Below are 19,849 nucleotides of genomic sequence, written 5' to 3'. Positions count from 1 at the left end.
TTCAGGGCTTTGTAGGTCAGCACCTGCACCTTGAATTGGGCTCGGAATATAAATGGCAGCCAGTGGAGCTCCTTGAACAGGAGGGTTGACCTCTCTCTGTAAGGGGCCCCAGTTAGCATCCTGGCTGCTGATCGTTGGACCAGTTGGAGCTTCCGAGCCGTCTTCAAGGGCAGCCCCACGTAGATCGCATTGCAGTAGTCCAATCTGGAGGTGACCAAGGCATGGACCATCCTGGCCAGATCAGCCTTCGCGAGGTACGGTCGCAGTTGGCGCACGAGTCTCAGTTGTGCGAAAGCCCTCCCAGACACCGCCGACGCCTGAGCCTCAAGCGTAAGCGATGAGTCCAAGAGGACTCCCAAACTGCGGACCTGTGGCTTCAGGGGGAGTGTAACCCCGTCCAGCACAGTAGCAAAACTCCAGTTATGAAGTAGCAACAAAAATAATTTTAGGGTTGGGGGTCATCACAACATGAGGAACTATATAAAGGGGTTGCGGCGTTAGGAAGGTTGAGAACCACTGACCTAGAGCTTCCAGCTGATTAGGGGGTGAGACGGTCAGGAATTGTGGGAGTTGGAGTCCAAAACACCTCAAGGGAAGGCCCATGAGAGTCTCCCCGAACTAAACCCCTCTGTTTAAGGAGCTCCATTGGCTGCCATTTATTTTCCGAGCCCAATTCAAGGTGCAGGTGCTCACCTACAAAGCCCTAAACGGTTTGGGACCACCCTACCTGCGTGACCGCATCACCATCTACGAACCCACGCGCTCGTTACGGTCATCTGGAGAGGCCCTGCTCGTGATCCCACCCACGTCGCAAGCGCGCTTGGTGGGGACACGGGACAGGGCCTTTTCTGTGGTGGCCCCCCGACTTTGGAACGCCCTCCCAAAAGATCTCAGACAGGCCCCCACTCTAGCCGTTTTCAGAAGGAACTTAAAAACTTGGCTGTTCCGTTGTGCCTTCTCAGACTAGGAATCCCCACCCCAAGTCCTAGTAGCACCTTAGCATAACTAATTGTCGCTGCACATCGCACTTTTAACCCTACGTGCCTCCTGCCATTTCAACACTTTTAACCCTTGTACCCCAGTGCGCCGGCCGAACCAGTTTTTAATTAATAATGTCTTGATGTACTGCCATTGTTGTTATTCTGCTTATTGTTTGATCTGCTTAGTATTGCGGTGTTATGTTATTTTGCTTATTGTTTGATTTGCTTTGTTGTTGTGATGTTACATTCTCTATTGTATTGTGTTTTGAGGCTTCGGCCTGTGTAAGCCACATCGAGTCCTCCGGGAGATGCTAGCGGGGTACAAATAAAGTTAATAATAATAATAATAATAATAATAATAATAATAATAATAAGTTGGAACCCAAGGGTTTTATATTGAATTTCAGGGAGTCAAGCCTGCAGAGACGACCAGGTGCTCACATGCTGAGGATGCTCCTCTGACCACAGCTGCTGTTAATCACAGTAATAAACCAGCAGTTGAAACTAAAGCTTGCCTCACTCTGCAAAAAACCCAGATAGTTCTGCAGCTCAATCAAAATGCTTTGGGCTGGAACCATAAACAACAAATTGTAAAATCACTGGCTTACTTGCTCAGAACCCAGCCCAAACTTATTGACTTAAAAGATCACCATTTTCTTCCAACACAGAATGGTGTAAAACGAATCCTCCTTACCTTCAACTCCCTTGAGATGTCAGACCGCCTAGCTCAAATGAAGGACATCTTATGGAACAGGCATGGCATAACTATCAGTAGGGTATTTAAGGATCTGACAGTCAATCATCTCATTCCTCGAAGTACATTGGATACACGGGTACAAGAAAGAAACTTAACCCAGTTAACACAGCTCCAAGACAGGAATTGTCATCCAGCAGTTGCTTACATTGATTTGGAACTTAAAGCAGACCCTAATACAGATTCTTCCACGGCTCCTCCCAAGCCAAGCCCCCCCTCTAAGACCATTACAAAAGAAAACAACAATGACAGAGATCCATCTGTGATTCCAGTAATGACTCAAGTAACAGAAAAGCAGATCAAAGACACTCCTGCAAATGCTGCTTTAAATATTCCACACACTATGGACTCTCCTCAACCCCAGATGGAGCTTGCCTCTCCACAGGTCATAGGTGAGGGCTTGCAGACAGCAAATGAGTTTGGCTCCCTACTCGCCAATGACCCACATTTCATTACTCATGTGGCATTGGTCCATCCAGCCCCTTCATCAGAAGGCCAAGTTTCTTTCTCACCAAACAATGACCCGGACCTGATACAGAAGGATCGTGACCAGGCCATAGATCCCTTGGGACTATGACAGCTACAGGGCCAGCACGGGGTCAGCCTATTGACTTGGAATGTGGCTGGGTGGCTCGCATCCATTAGAGACCCTTGTTTTATAGACTTTCTCTCCCACTATGATATTATTCTGATCCAGGAATCTTGGGCAGTAGGTGATCTGATAGCTAATGGATTCCACTCGTATTGTGTAGGGGCAGAGCCAGGAGCTACACATGGAAGAGCAAAAGGCGGATTAGGGATTTTAGTCTCTACCACTTTACGTGCCATAACAAGGCCCCTCCCCTCATTAAAAACAATTGCAATGGCAGTGCTAATTCAACTCAAGTATCATACCTTGATGATAATAAATGCCTATTTGCCTCCAACGAGGAAGAAAGCCCAAACTAGAGCTTTATGGTCAGAATTGGAAAATTATGCTGCAGACCTCATAGTGCAGAACCCAAATGCCTCTGTAATTATGGGAGGGGATCTCAATGCAAGAATGGGACCTGATGATGCCACACTCTTTAAATGTTACAAAGGCCTTCCTCCTGCCACTGAATATGAGGTTCCACTTCTAACTCGTCGTTCCAAAGATCAAAAAACAAACTTTGCAGGGTTGTGTTTGGCTCAATCAACATCACGATTGAATCTCCACATCTTAAATGGTGCTCTGGAAGGTGATCACCCAGCAGAATTTACATATCTTTCTGGCTCTAAAATGAGTGCCATTGACTATATAGCCATCTCAAGGGACCTTCTTCCATATGCTAAAACCTTGGAAGTTAAGCCCAAGTTTGACAGTGATCATTTTCCTGTCCTGCTGCACCTAAATTCTTTCACCCAAAATACCCACACAGTGGAATGTTTTCAACCCTCCCTACCACCTCTAGGGGGAACCCATGTCAGGGCCAAATGGACTCCCTGTCTGAACCAAAGAATATCTGAGCTCCTGGCCTCTGATCGACTAATGGGGCTACAGACTGCCTTGACATCATCAACATCCCCCAACATACTACTTGACAACTATATGAACATCACTCAAGAAATACAGAAGCACCTAAGGTTTAACAATTCTACATCAAGGAAGCAGCAACAGCAATACTCCAAGCCCTGGTTTGATAAAGATTGTGTCAATGCTAAAAATGCTCTTGTTGCCACTTACCAGGCCTTCATATCCAATACCTCACCATCAGCAGCGCAAGACCTCCTTCAACAAAAGAGGCATTACAAGCAGATGCTCGCATATAAGAAAAAGGAAGCTATGAAAAACAACTGGGCTCAGCTTATTAAAGCTGTCAAAGAGAAAGACTCAGCCACTTTCTGGCATATTACATCAAATGCCCAAAGATCTGACCAACCTATTGTGGATTCCCACATCCCTCCGGGGATTTGGGAGGCATATTTCCAGGATCTCCATATGGACACCTCTACTGGAAGGGACTGCCCCAACCTCGATACAGAGAACCTTCCCCCATGGCCACCTGTATCAGCTTCAGAAATTAAGAACCTGGTTGCCCAACTACCATCAGGCAAGGCCCCAGGAGAAGATCTTATCCCAGCAGAGGCCATCAAGAATAACCTGGATTTCTGGACTCCCATCCTAGCCTCACTTTTTACATGTATTGACAACCATGGCCAAATCCCCAAGGATTGGGGGCTTGCAATCATTGTTCCCATCTATAAAAAGAAAGGGAAAAAGGATGATCCTGCGAACTATCGACCAATCAGCCTCCTTAACACTATCAGCAAGCTATATGCTAGACATCTACAATGGAAACTCCAAGATTGGTTGGAACAAGAAAGCATATTAGCTGAGGAGCAAGCTGGATTCAGGGAAGGTCGATCCACCATAGATCAGTGCCTAGTGCTGCAACACCTTGTGGAAAAATATTCCTCCCAAAACATAACCTCACTATATGCTGCTTTTATTGACTTTAAAGCAGCATTTGATTCCATCTCGCGAGTTAAACTTTGGGAAAAACTGGAGAGTTCTACAATAGATCGCCGTCTATTATATCTAATACGCCAACTTCACGAAAAGACCACACTCAAAGTAAGATGCAACCCACAGGGCCACCTCACTGAGGCTGTTGAAACATGCAAGGGTGTCAAGCAAGGCTGCATTCTGGCCCCCTTGCTGTTCAATTTCTATATAAACTCCATAGTGGACCAGCTTCAAAACATGGACTTCCACCCCCCAAAGCTGGCGGGAAGACACATCTCCATCCTGCTTTATGCAGATGATGCTGCTGTACTCTCTAGAACACCCATTGGGCTCAAAAGAGCTTTGAGAGCATTAATACAACATTGCAACACAGAGCAGCTCCAACTCAATTACAATAAAACCAAAATCATGGCTTTCGCTAATAGGCCCAGGACTTACCCTTGGAGCATAGATGGACATAAAATTGAACAAGTTACATCCTTCAAATATCTAGGTGTAGTTTTCCAATCTAATGGTAGCAGAAGAGCTCATGGGGATCAAGTATCCAACACCGCGCAGGGGAGCTCAATTGCCATTCTTAAATATCTCAGGACAAGAGGGGGCCACTTCACACCGGCAGCGCTCAAGCTGTTCGAAGCCAAGTCATTAGCCCAACTCTTGTATGGTGCTCAGTTGGGCCCCTTCCCCAGTTTTGCCCCATTAGAGGTGGTTCAGTCCAAGTTTCTGAGATCGGCCTTGCAGGTACCTAAATGCGTTTCTAATGCCACCCTGCGACTAGAGACGGGTTTTATGAGAGTGGAGGCCAGGGTGTGGGTGGCCATACTTAACCTCTGGCTCAGACTGTCCCGTGTACCCCTTGGCCTTGCCCCACTAACCATGGAGGATGACTTCCAATCCACATGGAAGCAGGCGGTAGCATCCAAAATCTCCTCATTGGGATTTTCTCCAGATCTACTATTAGCTATGGATTACAATCAAGCCAAAGCACTTATTAAACAACGTATCACAGACACAGAGCGCCAACTAGATCTGGCCTCGGCTCCAAGCTTCCTTATCAGTGAAGACAGCAGATACCTTGCCGCCCCTATGGCATATTTAACATACCTAGAGGTTCCTATTCATCGAAGGGCTTTCACCCTGGCCCGATGCCATGCTCTCCCATCAGCTGTACTTGAAGGCCGCTACCGGAAGATCCCTTTCCCAGAGAGGCTCTGCCCCTGTGACTCGGGTCACGTAGAAACAATAGAACATGTGCTCCTCCAGTGCCCGTTCTACAGGGATATCCGTGCCAGGCTTATCTTACCTCTCATAGACAAGCACCCAGGCCATTCGGGACAATTTTATACCTCCCTGCTACTTGCAGATGCTAATTCAGCTACAACCTACAGTGTTGCGAGGTTCTGTGCAGCAGCATGCAGAGTCCGCCAGGGAATGACTAGTTCCAAAAGTCAACTGTGTGTCCGGTGATCTTCTTCCCTGAATCTGCAATTTGGTGATGGATCTGGGCATTGTATGTTTTTACCCTGCTTCCCCTTCCCTTCTGCTCCCTCACCCATATTGTGTTTTTAGTAGTTATATTTATATTTTTAATGTACCAAGCATGCCAGGTTTGTCTGGAAATGTGACACTATTTCCTGTGCTGGTCAATGACCGAAATAAATATTTTGATATATTGAATAGCAGAGACCCAATTTCAGATTTAGGTCCCTTACTCTCTCTCTGTTTACGTTCCGTCTAGTATTCCAAATACCTGGCTCTGGGCCTCCCTTTCACCTTCACGCAGCAAGACATGCCGAAACTCCGCCGACAGATGTACAAGGAGCTGTGCCACTGCAAGCTCATTGCGTGACCCGCCGCCTCCCGCCCACCGACACACGCAGACGCCCCTCGGAGACCCCTCCCTCGGCGCCACAGGCGGGGCGCGGCTCCTCCTCGGCCCCGCACCCCGGACGGCCCTCCCTCGCCCCTCCGCCGCCATCGGTTTTGTGGCGCCTTCCGCAAGGACACTCTTAGGTCACAGGAACTCTGGAGGTTTGACCACCGGACTCTTATCCTTCTGGAGGGGGAGGTCTTTTTGTTGAGACCCAAAGTTGGGGGAGGAGGCCCTTCTCTCTTTGGTTCTCTCTTCCTGGTCATTTATTATTTTTTCTCTCTCTCCCCCAGTTCGTATTTAAGCCTTAGGTGGGTTTCTCTCAGTTGGTTCTTTTTGGGGAGACATGGAGGGTGGGGCCAGAGTTAGCGCAGCCTTCTGTATCCGGCCACCCTCGGTCAAGCGTTCCGTTTTGAATATGGGGACCAGGAAGGGAAGGGGAGGAGGGCTCCGTTGGCCCCTCCACCCCCCAAAACACCCACTCACACGACTTCTCCCCCCAGTTTATCGCCCTTGTTGGTTCCTTGTGTTAGTGGATGATGTCTGGGTTTCTTTTTTCTTTCTTTTTTTTTCCCCAAGGGGTATTTTTTTTTTTTGGGGAGGGGGTTAGGAAAAGGGGGGGAGTGGGGAAGGGGCTGTGAGGGGTTTTTTTTGGGGGGGGGTTGCGGGGACAGTTTATACACTGGGGCCGAGAGGACGGAAACAAGCATTTTTTTATACGTTGGCTGCCATTGTGGGTAAATAATAAAAAAACAAGACGTTCTTTGGAGAAGCATGACGGTGCAGACGGACTTCCTGCCCACCCTCCCTTGTGGGGGGCGTCCCTGAAAGATTTCCCCAGACCCCCTGAGAGCAGTGAGACTTGAGTCCTTCTCTCCATCGGTGTCACCTAGAAATACACACTGCTCCCCATTTTTGAAGCGACTGTCAACACCTCGCTTGTAGAAGTCGACAGGTTGCTCCAAAAGCCACGTCTTGACTTCGGAAATCAGAGTCTCATCCTCTGAAAAAAGCCCCCAGTGGTGCAATGGGTTATGCCGGAAGGATTGAAGATTGACAGGCCGGAGGTTCGAAACTGGGGAGAGTACGGATGAGCTCCCTCTGTCAGCTCCAGCTCCCCATGCAGGGACATTTATTTATTATTCTATTTATTTGGAGTTTTTTATAACCCGGTCTTCTCAACCTCCGGCCGGCCGGCTAACAACAGAGGATTCAGTACAATAAGATAAAGCGAATATAGAGACCATGAAAATGAACAAAATCTGGCTACCAGTATTAAAAAACTCTAAAATTATAACAGCTAAACAACAGAGAGGAAAAAACCAGGCACAGATTAACACCTCCCAGCAACAGATTTTCCCAGGCTCAGGCAGGCCTTCAAATGCTAATGAAGGTGATCAGCTAAACATTCACACCTAGCTGCAGCAGGGAAGAGCTCCTTGCCCCACCCCAGCCATTCCACAGATATATAAACCCATTTTTCCTACTTCCAACAGACCTTCTCAACCTCTGAGGATGCTTGCCATAGATGCAGGCGAAACGTCAGGAGAAATGCCTCTAGAACATGGCTCTATAGCCCGAAAAAACCCACAAGAACCTAAAGCGAATATACGTCATCAATATAAAATACATTAAAATACAATTCATAGCATTTACAACAAAGTCAGTTCGTCAGAGTGAAATCACAAATTGCAAATTCATCGCCATCCGCCAGTAGGACAACAGTTATTGACTCAGCCGTCAATCTGCAAATGCAGTGTCCCAAAGCCATGATTTTACCAAGGAGGGAAGAGGCAGATCTGATCTCCATCAGGAGGGAGTTCCAGAGCCGAGGGGCCACCACCGAGAAGGCCCTGTCCCTCATTCCCACCAAGTGCAATTGCGAAAGAGGTGGGACCGAGAGCAGGGCCCCTCCAGAAGATCTTAACAACCTTGATGGTTCATAGGGGAGAATCCGTTCGGACAGGTAAACTGGGCTGGAACCGTTTAGGGATTTATATGTCAACACCAGCACTTTGAATTGTGCTCGGAAGCTGATTAGCAGCCAGTGGAGCTGGCGCAACAGAGGAGTCGTATGCTCCCTGTATCCCGCTCAGGTTAGTAGTGTGGCTGTCGTTCGTTGGACTAGTTGTAGCTTCCGGGCAGTCTTCAGAGGCAACCCCACGTAGAGAGCATTGCAGTAGTCTATACAGGATGAAACCAGAGCGTGGACCACCCTGGCCAAGTCAGACTTCCCAAGGTACGGGCGCAGCTGGCGCACGAGTTTTAATTGTGCAAAAGCTCTCCTGGCCACCGCCGAAACCTGGGGTTCCAGGCTCAGCAATGAGTCCAGGATCACTCCCAAGCTGCGAACCTATGCCTTCGGGGGGAGTGTGACCCCGCCCAGCACAGGCTGTCACCCTATGCCCTGTTCGGCCTTTTGACTGACTAGAAGGACCTCTGTCTTGTCTGGATTTAGTTTCAATCTGTTAGCCCTCATCCAGCGGCCAAGCACCGGTTCAGGACTTGAACAGCCTCCTACAAGGAGGGTAAAACATCAAAACATTGGTGCAATGGGTTAAACCCTTGTGCTGGAGGGACTGAAGATTGACAGGTTGGAGGTTCAAATCAGGAGAGAGTGTGGATGAGCTCCCTCTGTCAGCTTCAGCTCCCCATGCAGGGACATGAGAAAAGCCTCCCACAAGGAGAGTAAAACATCAAAACATTGGTGCAATGGGTTAAACCCCTTGTGCTGGAAGGACTGAAGATTGACAGGTCGGAGGTTCAAAACTGGGAATGCTTGCCATAGATGCAGGCGAAACGTCGGGAGAAAATGCCTCTAGAACATGGCCATATAGCCCGGAAAAACCTACAACAACCCAGTGATTCTGGCCATGAAAGCCTTCGACAATACATTGGTGCAATGGGTTAAACCCTTGTGCTGGAAGGACTGAAGATCGACAGGTCGGAGGTTCGAAACTGGGGAGAGCACGGATGAGCTCCCTCTGTCAGCTCCAGCTCCCCATGCAGGGACATGAGAGAAGCCTCCCACAAGGAGGGTAAAACATCAAAACATTGGTGCAATGGGTTAAACCCTTGTGCTGGAAGGACTGAAGTCGACAGGTCAGAGGTTCGAAACTGGGGAGAGCACGGATGAGCTCCCTCTGTCAGTTCCAACTCCCCATGCAGGAACATGAGAGAAGCCTCCCACAAGGAAGGTAAAACATCAAAACAGTGGTGCAATGGGTTAAACCCTTGTGCTGGAAGGACTGAAGATCGACAGGTTGGAGGTTCGTAACTGGGGAGAGCACGGATGAGCTCCCTCTGTCAGCTCCAGCTCCCCATGCAGGGACATGAGAGAAGCCTCCCACAAGGAGGGTAAAACGTCAAAACATTGGTGCAATGGGTTAAACCCTTGTGCTGGAAGGACTGAAGATGGACAGGTCGGAGGTTCGAAACTGGGGATGCTTGCCATAGATGCAGGCGAAACGTCAGGAGAAAATGCCTCTAGAACATGGCCATATAGCCCAAAAAAACTTACAACAACCCAGTGATTCCGGCCATGAAAGCCTTCGACAATACATTGGTGCAATGGGTTAAACCCCTTGTGCTGGAGGGACTGATGATCGACAGGTCGGAGGTTCGATACTGGGGAGAGTGTGGATGAGCTCCCTTTGTCAGCTTCAGTTCCCCATGCAGGGACATGAGAGAAGCCTCCCACAAGGAGGGTAAAACATCAAAACATTGGTGCAGTGGGTTAAACCCTTGTGCTGGAAGGACTGAAGATTGACAGGTCGGAGGATCGAAACTAGGGAGAGCACGGATGAGCTCCCTCTGTCAGCTCTAGTTCCCCATGCAGGGACATGAGAGAAGCCTCCCACAGGTAGGGTAAAACATCAAAACATTGGTGCAATGGGTTAAACCCTTGTGCTGGAAGGACTGAAGATCGACAGGTTGGAGGTTCGTAACTGGGGAGAGCACGGATGAGCTCCCTCTGTCAGCTCCAGCTCCCCATGCAGGGACATGAGAGAAGCCTCCCACAAGGAGGGTAAAACATCAAAACATTGGTGCAATGGGTTAAACCCTTGTGCCGGAAGGACTGAAGATTGACAGGTCGGAGGTTCAAAACTGGGGATGCTTGCCATAGATGCAGGCAAAACGTCAGGAGAAAATGCCTCTAGAATATGGCCATATAGCCCGGAAAAACCTACAACAACCCAGTAATTCCGGCCATGAAAGCTTTCGACAATACATTGGTGCAATGGGTTAAACCCTTGTGCTGGAGAGACTGAAGATCGACAGGTCGGAGGTTCGAATCTGGGGAGAGCACGGATGAGCTCTCTCTGTGAGCTCCAGCTCCTGATGCAGGGACATGAGAGAAGCCTACCACAAGGAGGGTAAAACATCAAAACATTGGTGCAATGAGTTAAACTCTTGTGCTGGAAGGAATGAAGATCGACAGTCAGAGATTCGAAACTAAGGAGAGCATGCATGAGCTCCCTCTGTCAGCTCCAGCTCCCCATGCAGGGACATGAGAGAAGCCTCCCACAAGGATAGTAAAACATCACAACACCTGGGTGTCCCCTGAGCAATGTCCTTGCAGACAGCCAATTCTCTCACAACAGAATTGACTTGCAATTTCTCAAGTTGCTCTTGACACGAAAAAACCCCTGCAAAAACTGGATTGTTGTAGGTTTTTCGGGCTGTATGGCCATGTTCTAGAAGCATTCTCTCCTGACGTTACCCCTACATATATGGCAAGCAGCCTCAGATGTTGTGAGGTATGCTTGCAACAGATGCAGGCGAAACGTCAGGAGAGAATGCTTTTAGAACATGGCCATACAGTCTGAAAAACCTACAACAACCCAGTGATCCCAGCCATGAAAGTCTTCGACAATAATCTGAAAAACTCGCTCTTCAAAAATAACTTCCTTGTTGGAAAGAGGTGGAAGTCCAATGATGTGAGGTCGGGGGAATAAGAGGGATGTGGTGAAATTTCAAAGCCAGAGGAGCATGCTGCTTCCATGTGGGCAACAGGTGAGTTGTGAGATGGTGCCTTGTCTTGCAGAAGGCAAAGGACACCTATGGGGAGCATGCCACGTTGTCTCTTGGTTTGGATGGCCTCCCGTAATGTTTGCAGCAGTGAAGCCTTGCCTGCCCCAGGGATCATAGTCCCCTTTGTTAGGAAATTCACGGCTTATAGAATCATAGAATCCTAGAGTTGGAAGAGACTTCGTGGGCCATCCAGTCCAACCCCATTCTGCCAAGAAGCAGGAAAATTGCATTCAAATCACCCCTGACGGATGGCCATCCAGCCTCTGTTTAAAAGTTTCCAAAGAAGGAGCCTCTACCACACTCCCAGGCAGAGAGTTCCACTGCTGAATGGCTCTCACAGTCAGGAAGTTCTTCCTCATGTTCAGATGGAATCTCCTCTCTTGTAGTTTGAAACCGTTGTTCCATTGCGTCCTAGTCTCCAGCGAAGCAGAAAGGAAGCTATAGAGACTTATATTATGACACATGAGCAGATAATAATAATAATAATAATAATAATAATAATAATAATAATAATAATATTTATTTATATCCTGCCACCATCTCCTCAACAGGGACTCAGGGTGGCTTACATGAGGCCAAGCCCAGGCAACATATTACAGCAAAATAAAATCAATTTTGGCTACCAATATTTTTTTTAAAAAAACTCTAAAATCACAACAGCAAAACAACAGAGAGTAAACAATTAGGCACATCTAATCACCTCTCAACAAAAGATTCCCCCAGGCACTGCCAAGCCATCAAATGCTAATTAAGGTGGTCAGCTGAAACATTCACACTTAGCTCCAGCAGACAATAGTCCCACCCTGGTCATTCCACAGATATATAAACCTATTTTCCTAATTCCAACAGACCTCACTCCTCTGAGGATGCTTGCCATAGATGCAGGCGAAACGTCAGGAGAGAATGCCTCTAGAACATGGCCATATAGCCCGAAAAAACCTACAACACAGAGAGGAAACAATCAGACACATCTAATCACCTCTCAACAAAAGATTGCCCCAGGCACTGCCAGGCCATCAAATGCTAATCAAGGTGGTCAGTTGAAACATTCACGCCTAGCTCCAGCAGACAAGAGTCCTTTGTCCCACCCTGGTCATTCTACAGAGATATAAACACTTTTTCTACAACAACCCAGTGATTCCGGCCATGAAAGCCTTCGACAACAGAAATCTATCCATCCTGCTCCATGCTGGTCCCAAAATCCTGTGAACATGACATTGCCTGCTTAGAATTGGGCCCGTGCCTTCTTTCGAGGCGGAGAGTCAGGATGCTTCCATTGCATCAACTGGACTTGAGTCTCAGGATCAGAGTGGTGGACCCAGCTTCCATCCTGTTGACAAAGTCCTCCTGGTTTCCTTGGCACATCCTTGTCAAGAGAGCCTGAGAGCATAATAATAATAATAATAATAATAATTATTATTATTATTATTATTATTATTATTATTATTTAATACCCTGCCAACATCTCCCCAATGGGGAGTCAGGGCGGCTTACATGAGGCCAAGCCCAACAGCATATTGCAATAATATTACAATAAAATAAAACCAAAACGCAATAACAACACAGTAAAATACATACAACATATGAGTACAAAAAAAGCAAACAGTAAAGCAAAATTATACACAATAACATCTAATGACTTAGATGAAGAGCTAGAAGGCAGGATCATCAAGTTTGCAGATGACACCAAATGGGGAGGGAGAGCCAATACTCCAGAGGACAGGAGCAGGATTCAAAACCATCTAGACAGATTAGAGAGATGATGGGACAAAACTAACAAAATGAAGTTCAACAGGGACAAATGTAAGATACTCCACTCACGCAGAAAAAACGAAATGCAAAGCTATAGAATGGGGGACGATGAGGCCTGGCTCGAGAGCAGTACATGTGAAAAAGATCTTGGAGTCCTTGTGGACAGGAAGGTGAACATGAGCCGACAATGTGATGTGGCGGCAAAAAAAGCCAAAGGCATTTTGGCCTGCATCAAGAGGAGCATAGGGTCTAGATCTAGGGAAGTCATGCTCCCCATGCTCTATTCCGCTTTGGTTAGAGCACACCTGGAATATTGTGTCCAATTCTGGGCACCACAATTCAAGAGAGATATTGACAAGCTAGAATGTGTCCAGAGGAGGGCGACTAAAATGATAAAAGGTCTGGAGAACAAGCCCCATGAGGAGCGGCTTAAGGAGCTGGGCATGTTTAGCCTGAAGAAAAGAAGAATGAGAGGAGACATGATGATAGCCATGTATAAATATGTGAGAGGAAGCCATAGGGAGGAAGAGGGAGCAAGCTTGTTTTCTGCTTCCCTGGAGACTAGGATGCAAAGGAACAATGGCTTCAAACTACAAGAGAGGAGAATCCATCTGAACATGAGGAAGAACTCTCTGAGGATGCCTGCCATAGATGCAGGCGAAACGTCAGGAGAAATGCCTCTAGAACATGGCCATATAGCCCGAAAAAACCCACAAGAACTGAGTGATTCCGGCCATGAAAGCCTTCGACAATACAATGAGGAAGAACTTCCTGACTGAGAGCTATTCAGCAGTGGAACTCTCTGCTCCGGAGTGTGGTGGAGGCTCCTTCTTTGGAAGCCTTTTAACAGGCTGGATGGCCATCTGTCAGGAGTGCTTTGAATGTTATATTCCTGCTTCTTGGCAGAATGGGGTTGGACTGGATGGCTTCTAGGCCAGGCATGGGTCGACTTCGGCCCTCCCTCCAGGTGTTTTGGACTTCAACTCCCACAATTCTGGTGTGAGAGAATTGGTCGTCTGCAAGGACGTTGCCAAGGGGATACCCAGGTGTTTTACCATCCTGTGGGAGGCTTCCCTCATGTCCCCACACGGGAAGCTGGAGCTGACAGATGGGAGCTCACCCTGCGCCCTGGATTTGAACCGCCTATCAATCCAGTAGCAAGAGTTTAACCCATTGCACCATCGGCAGAGATTGACTATAGAGTTGCAACAGAGAACCTAGAGATTCCTAGATATCAGGTTAATCAAATCTGAGAATCTTCAAATCTAGGAATTGACTAGATCTTCCAGGATATCTGTATGGCAGCTTCTAGTTGAAGCATGTCATAGAATCACCTGGAAGATCTAGAGGAATTCTGGAGAGGAATCATATAATAGAATCAAAGAGTTGGAAGAGACCTCATGGGCCATCCAGTCCAACCCCATTCTGCCAAGAAGAAGGAAAATCACATTCAAATCACCCCTGACAGATGGCCATCCAGCCTCTGCTTAAAAGCTTCCAAAGAAGGAGCCTCCACCACACTCTGGGGCAGAGAGTTCCACTGCTGAACGGCTCTCACAGTCAGGAAGTTCTTCCTCATGTTCAGGTGGAATCTCCTCTCTTGTAGTTTGAAGCCATTGTTCCATTGCGTCCTAGTCTCCAGGGCAGCAGGAAACATGCTTGCTCCCTCCTCCCTGTGACTTCCTCTCACATAGGTATACATGAGAGGACATATTTTGGTTGTGGATTAGCCACAATTAGTCCTGTAGATACAGAGTTGTACTGTACTTAATTATAGTGTTCAGTCGTGGCCAATGAGTCAAACAATGCCTTCCATCCTTTGATCATTGCAGGTCATGGAAGAGGCGCTCTGTAAGCACCTAGGAAGGAAGGCCGTGTTCACTCAAAGTCAGACCTCACTACCTCTGAGGATGCTTGCCATAGATGCAGGCGAAACGTCAGGTGAAATGCCTCTAGAACATCGCTCTATAGCCCGAAAAAACCCACAAGAACCTAGTGATTCCAGCCATGAAAGCCTTCGACAATACATTCAACATGGGTGTCTCAAAAAGTCATGCCAGACAAACCTTATCTCTGGGTTGTTGTAGGTTTTTTCGGGCTATATGGCCATGGTCTAGAGGCATTCTCTCCTGACGTTTCGCCTGCATCTATGGCAAGCATCCTCAGAGGTTGTGAGGTCTGTTGGAACTAGGAAAAAGGGGTTATATATCTGTGGAATGATGACCAGGGTGGGACAAAGGACTCTTGTCTGCTGGAGCTAGGTGTGAATGTTTCAAATGACCACCTTGATTAGCATTTGATGGCCTGGCAGTGCCTGGGGGAATCTTTTGTTGAGAGGTGATTAGATGTGTCTGATTGTTTACTCTCTATTGTTTTGCTGTTCCAATTTTAGAGTTTTTTAATACTCTAAAAAGCCAGATTTTGTTCATTTTCATGGTTTCCTCCTTTCTGTTGAAATTGTCCACATGCTTGTGGGTTTCAGTGGCTTCTCTGTGTAGTCTGACGTGGTGGTTGTGAGAGTGGTCCAGCATTTCTGTGTCCTCAAATAAAATGCTGGACCACTCCAACAACGTCAGACTACACAGAGAAGCCATTGAAATCCACAAGCATGTGGACAATTTCAACAAAAAGGAGGAAACCATGAAAATGAACAAAATTGGCTACTGGTATTAAAAAAACACTCAAAATTACAATACCAAAACAACAGAGAGGAAACAATCAGACACATCTAATCACCTCTCAACAAAAGATTCCCCCAGGCACTGCCAGGCCACCAAATGCTAATCAAGGTGGTCATTTGAAACATTCACACCTAGCTCCAGCAGACAACAGTCCTTTGTCCCACCCTGGTCATTCCACAGATACATAAACACATTTTTCCTCGTTCCAACAGACCTCACTACCTCTGAGGATGCTTGCCATAGATGCAGGTGAAACGTCAGGAGAGAATGCCTCTAGAACATGGCCATATAGCCCGAAAAAACCTACAACAACACAGAGAGGAAACAATCAGGGACATCTAATCACCTCTCAACAAAAGATTCCCCCAGGCACTGCCAGGCCATCAAATGCTAATCAAGGTGGTCAGTTGAAACATTTACACCTAGCTCCAGCAGACAAGAGTCCTTTGTCCCACCCTGGTCTTTCCACAGATATATAAACCCATTTTCCTAGTTTCAACAGACCTCACTACCTCTGAGGATGCTTGCCATAGATGCAGGCGAAATGTCAGGAGAGAATGCCTCTAGAACATGGCCATACAGCCCAAAAAAACCTACAACAACCCAATACCCTCCATCCTTTGATCATTGCAGGTCTTTGAAAAGGTGCTCTGTAAGCACCTAGAAAGGAAGGCCGTGTTCACTCAAAGTCAACATGGGTGTCTCAAAAAGTCATGCCAGAGAAACCTTATCTCTGTTTTTTGAACAGAGTTACACGCTTGGTAGATGCAGTGAAGGCTGTGGATGGGGCCTATCTCCATTTCAGGAAGGCCTTTGATAAGGTTCCCTGTGACATTCTCAGAAAGAAGCTTGCAAAACATGAGCTAGGCAGCACAACTGTGAGGTGGATTGGGAACTGGTTGACTGGCCAAAAAGTGGGTTGTTGGTGAGTTTTCCAGGCTGTATGGCCATGTTCCAGAAGCATTCTCTCCTGACGTTTCGCCCACATCTATGGCAGGCATCCTCAGAAGTTGTGAGGTCTATTGGAAACTAGGCAAGTGGAATATATATAGGTGGAATAATATCCAGGGTAGAGAAATAACTCTTGTCTGCTTGAGGCAAGTGTAAATAATAATAATAATAATAATAATAATAATAATAAGAAGAAGAAGAAGAAGAAGAAGAAGAAGAAGAAGAAGCAGAAGAGAGAAGCATCCCGAGCTCTGAAGATTACCTGGGAAGGAATCCCACTGGAGCATTGCAACGCACCCAAATACCTGGGAGTCACTCTGGACCGTGCTCTGACCTACAAGAAGCACTGCCTGAACATCAAGCAAAAAAGTGGGTGCTAGAAACAATATCATACGAAAGCTGACTGGCACAACCTGGGGATCACAACCAGACACAGTGAAGACATCTGCCCTTGCGCTGTGCTACTCTGCTGCTGAGTATGCATGCCCAGTGTGGAACACATCTCACCACGCTAAAACAGTGGATGTGGCTCTTAATGAGACATGCTGCATTATCACGGGGTGCCTGCGCCCCACACCACTGGAGAAATTACACTGCTTAGCTGGTATTGCACCACCTGACATCTGCTGGGAAGTTGCAGTCAATAGTGAAAGGACCAAGGCAGAGACATCCCCAGCCCATGCCCTGTTTGGGTATCAGCCAGCACGTCAACAACTTAAATCTAGAAATAGTTTTCTAAGATCTACAGAGACACTCGCTGGAACACCTCAGCAAGCGAGAGTCCAAAAGTGGCAGGCTCAAACCCAGAACCCCAACCAATGGCTGATACCCAATGAGAGACTCCCCGCTGGGCACACAGAGGACTGGGCGACTTGGAAGGCGCTGAACAGACTGCGCTCTGGCACCACGAGATGCAGAGCCAACTTTCAGAAATGGGGCTGCAAAGTGGAATCCTCGACATGCGAGTGTGAAGAAGAGCAAACCACTGACCACCTGTTGCAATGCACCCTGAGCCCTGCCACATGCATGATGGAGGACCTTCTTGCGGCAACACCAGAAGCACTCCAAGTGGACAGATACGGGTCAAAGGACATTTAACCAACTACTAAACTCACAAATTTTGTATTTTGTCTGTTTGTTTGCTTTGTTCTGTTAGAAATGTAATATAATTTGACTGGTTGTCCTGACACGACAAATCAATCAATCAATATAACACTTTATTTGTACCCCGTTACCATCTCCCTAAGGGACTCGGTGCGGCTTACATGAGGCCGAGCCCAAATACAACAATACAAGCAATAACAACTACAAGCAAATTAAAATAAAACATAGACAATAAAATATACAACATTATCAATAAGACAACACACAATTAAACAGTGGGAAGGCCAAATGTAAAATTAAAATTGGAAGTAATGTTGCAATGGACCAGATTGATTAGCATTGAATGGCCTTGCACTGTCAAAGCCTGCCTGGGGGAATCCTTTGTTGGGACGTGTTAGCTGGCCCTGATTGGGTTAGCTGGGCTTGCTATAGGTGTGGATGAAACGTCAGGAAGGAGAATGCTTCCTGACAGACCAGAAAACTCACAACAACCCTTTAAACACAAGCTTTCACTCCAGAAATTAAAATTGAAATCAGGGAGGATGCTGTTGCTGCCACTCTCCATCCCAGCACTCTATTTCTATAGAGGCCAACTACAAGCATATTATGCACTACCCCTTGAGTACTATAACTCCCAGGATTCCGACCATAAAAGCCTTCGACAACACATTGGCCAAAGAGTATTGACCAGTGGCTCTCTTTCGTCCTGGAGAAAAGTGACCAGTGGTATAGACCACATTGGGGTTGTCTCCTGCTGTTAGGAATTGTGGGAGTTGAAGTCCAAAACACCTGGAGGGAGAGCCGAAGTCGGCCCATGCCTGCATTAAAAGGCACATCTACACTGTAACACTAATACAGTTTGATACCTCTGGAGTCCTGGGGAGTGTAGTTTGGTGAGAGAAAGCTCAAGGCCTTGGGAAACTACAACTCCCAGAACCCCATAGCATAGAGCTATGGGCATTTGAAAGGCTATCATGCTGGATTGGAAAAGAATGGGAACCCTTTCCCATGCTGATGTTGGACTACAATTCCCAGAATCCCCCAGAAGATCCTGGGAATTGTAGTTCCTATTTGCAACAATTCCTATTTGGACTACAATTCCCAGAATCCCCCACTTCCTATTTGGACTACAATTCCCAGAATCCCCCAGAAGATCCTATTTGCAACAATTCCTATTTGGACTACAATTCTCAGAATCCCTCAGTTCCTATTTGGACTACAATTCCCAGAATCCCCCAGAAGATCCTGGGAATTGTAGTTCCTATTTGCAACCATTCCTATTTGGACTACAATTTCCAGAACCCCCCAGAAGATCCTGGGAATTGTAGTTCCTATTTGCAACAATTCCTATTCGGACTACAATTCCTATTTGGACTACAATTCCCAGAATCCCCCGTTCCTATTTGGACTACAATTCCCAGAATCACCCAGTTCCTATTTGGACTACAATTCCCAGAATCCCCCAGAAGATCCTGGGAATTGTAGTTCCTATTTGCAACAATTCCTATTTGGAGTACAATTCCCAGAATCCCCCAGAAGATCCTGGGAATTGTAGTTCCTATTTGCAACAATTCCTATTCGGACTACAATTCCTATTTGGACTACAATTCCCAGAATCCCCCGGAAAGATCCTGGGATTTGTAGTTCCTTTTTGCAACAATTTCTATTTGGAGTACATTCCCAGAATCCCCCAGTTCCTATTTGGACTACAATTCCCAGAATCCCCCAGAAGATCCTGGGAATTGCAGTTCCTATTTGCAACAATTCCTATTCGGACTACAATTCCTATTTGGACTACAATTCCCAGAAACCCCCAGTTCCCATTTGAACTACAATTCCCAGAATCCCCCAGTTCCCATTTGGACTACAATTCCCAGAATCCCCCGGAAGATCCTGGGAATTGTAGTTCCTATTTGCAACGACTGGAACCCTTCCTAATTTGGCCCCCCACAAAGAAGGGCCTCTCCACCACGTGGGCTTTTTCCTCTCCTGGCCTGCTTTGGGGCCTACTCCTTCCTCCTCGCCTCCCATTGGCTACCTCCTTTCCCGCCCCTTCCTGACAGGCGCGGCGGAGAGCCAATCAGCGTCGCCTTTCTCCTCCTTGACGTCACGTCTCCAGCTTTCTCAGTAAGCCCCGCCACTTTGACGTCACCCAGTTCCGGCGATTCAACCAATCAGCGCGAGTCTCCGTCAACGCCTGACGCGGGGTGTGTTTTTTTTTTAACAGGGCAGCCA

General features: G+C 47.2%; 1 protein-coding gene across 1 annotated transcript in view; it reads left to right on the top strand.

Annotated features, from left to right (window-relative positions):
- Positions 1-6,691, top strand: part of SENP3 (SUMO specific peptidase 3) — a 32,872-nt gene extending 26,181 nt beyond the window's left edge. Inside the window, exon 11 of the mRNA XM_060779913.2 lies at positions 5,961-6,691. Within this exon, the coding sequence (XP_060635896.2) occupies positions 5,961-6,071 (111 nt within the window). The 3' untranslated portion in view covers positions 6,072-6,691. The remainder of the gene's footprint in view (positions 1-5,960) is intronic.
- Positions 6,692-19,849: the final 13,158 nt, after the last annotated feature.

This window comes from Anolis sagrei, chromosome 6, assembly GCF_037176765.1.
Source record: "Anolis sagrei isolate rAnoSag1 chromosome 6, rAnoSag1.mat, whole genome shotgun sequence".
Lineage (NCBI taxonomy): Eukaryota > Metazoa > Chordata > Lepidosauria > Squamata > Dactyloidae > Anolis > Anolis sagrei.
This window is presented reverse-complemented; position numbering and strand designations above follow the sequence as displayed.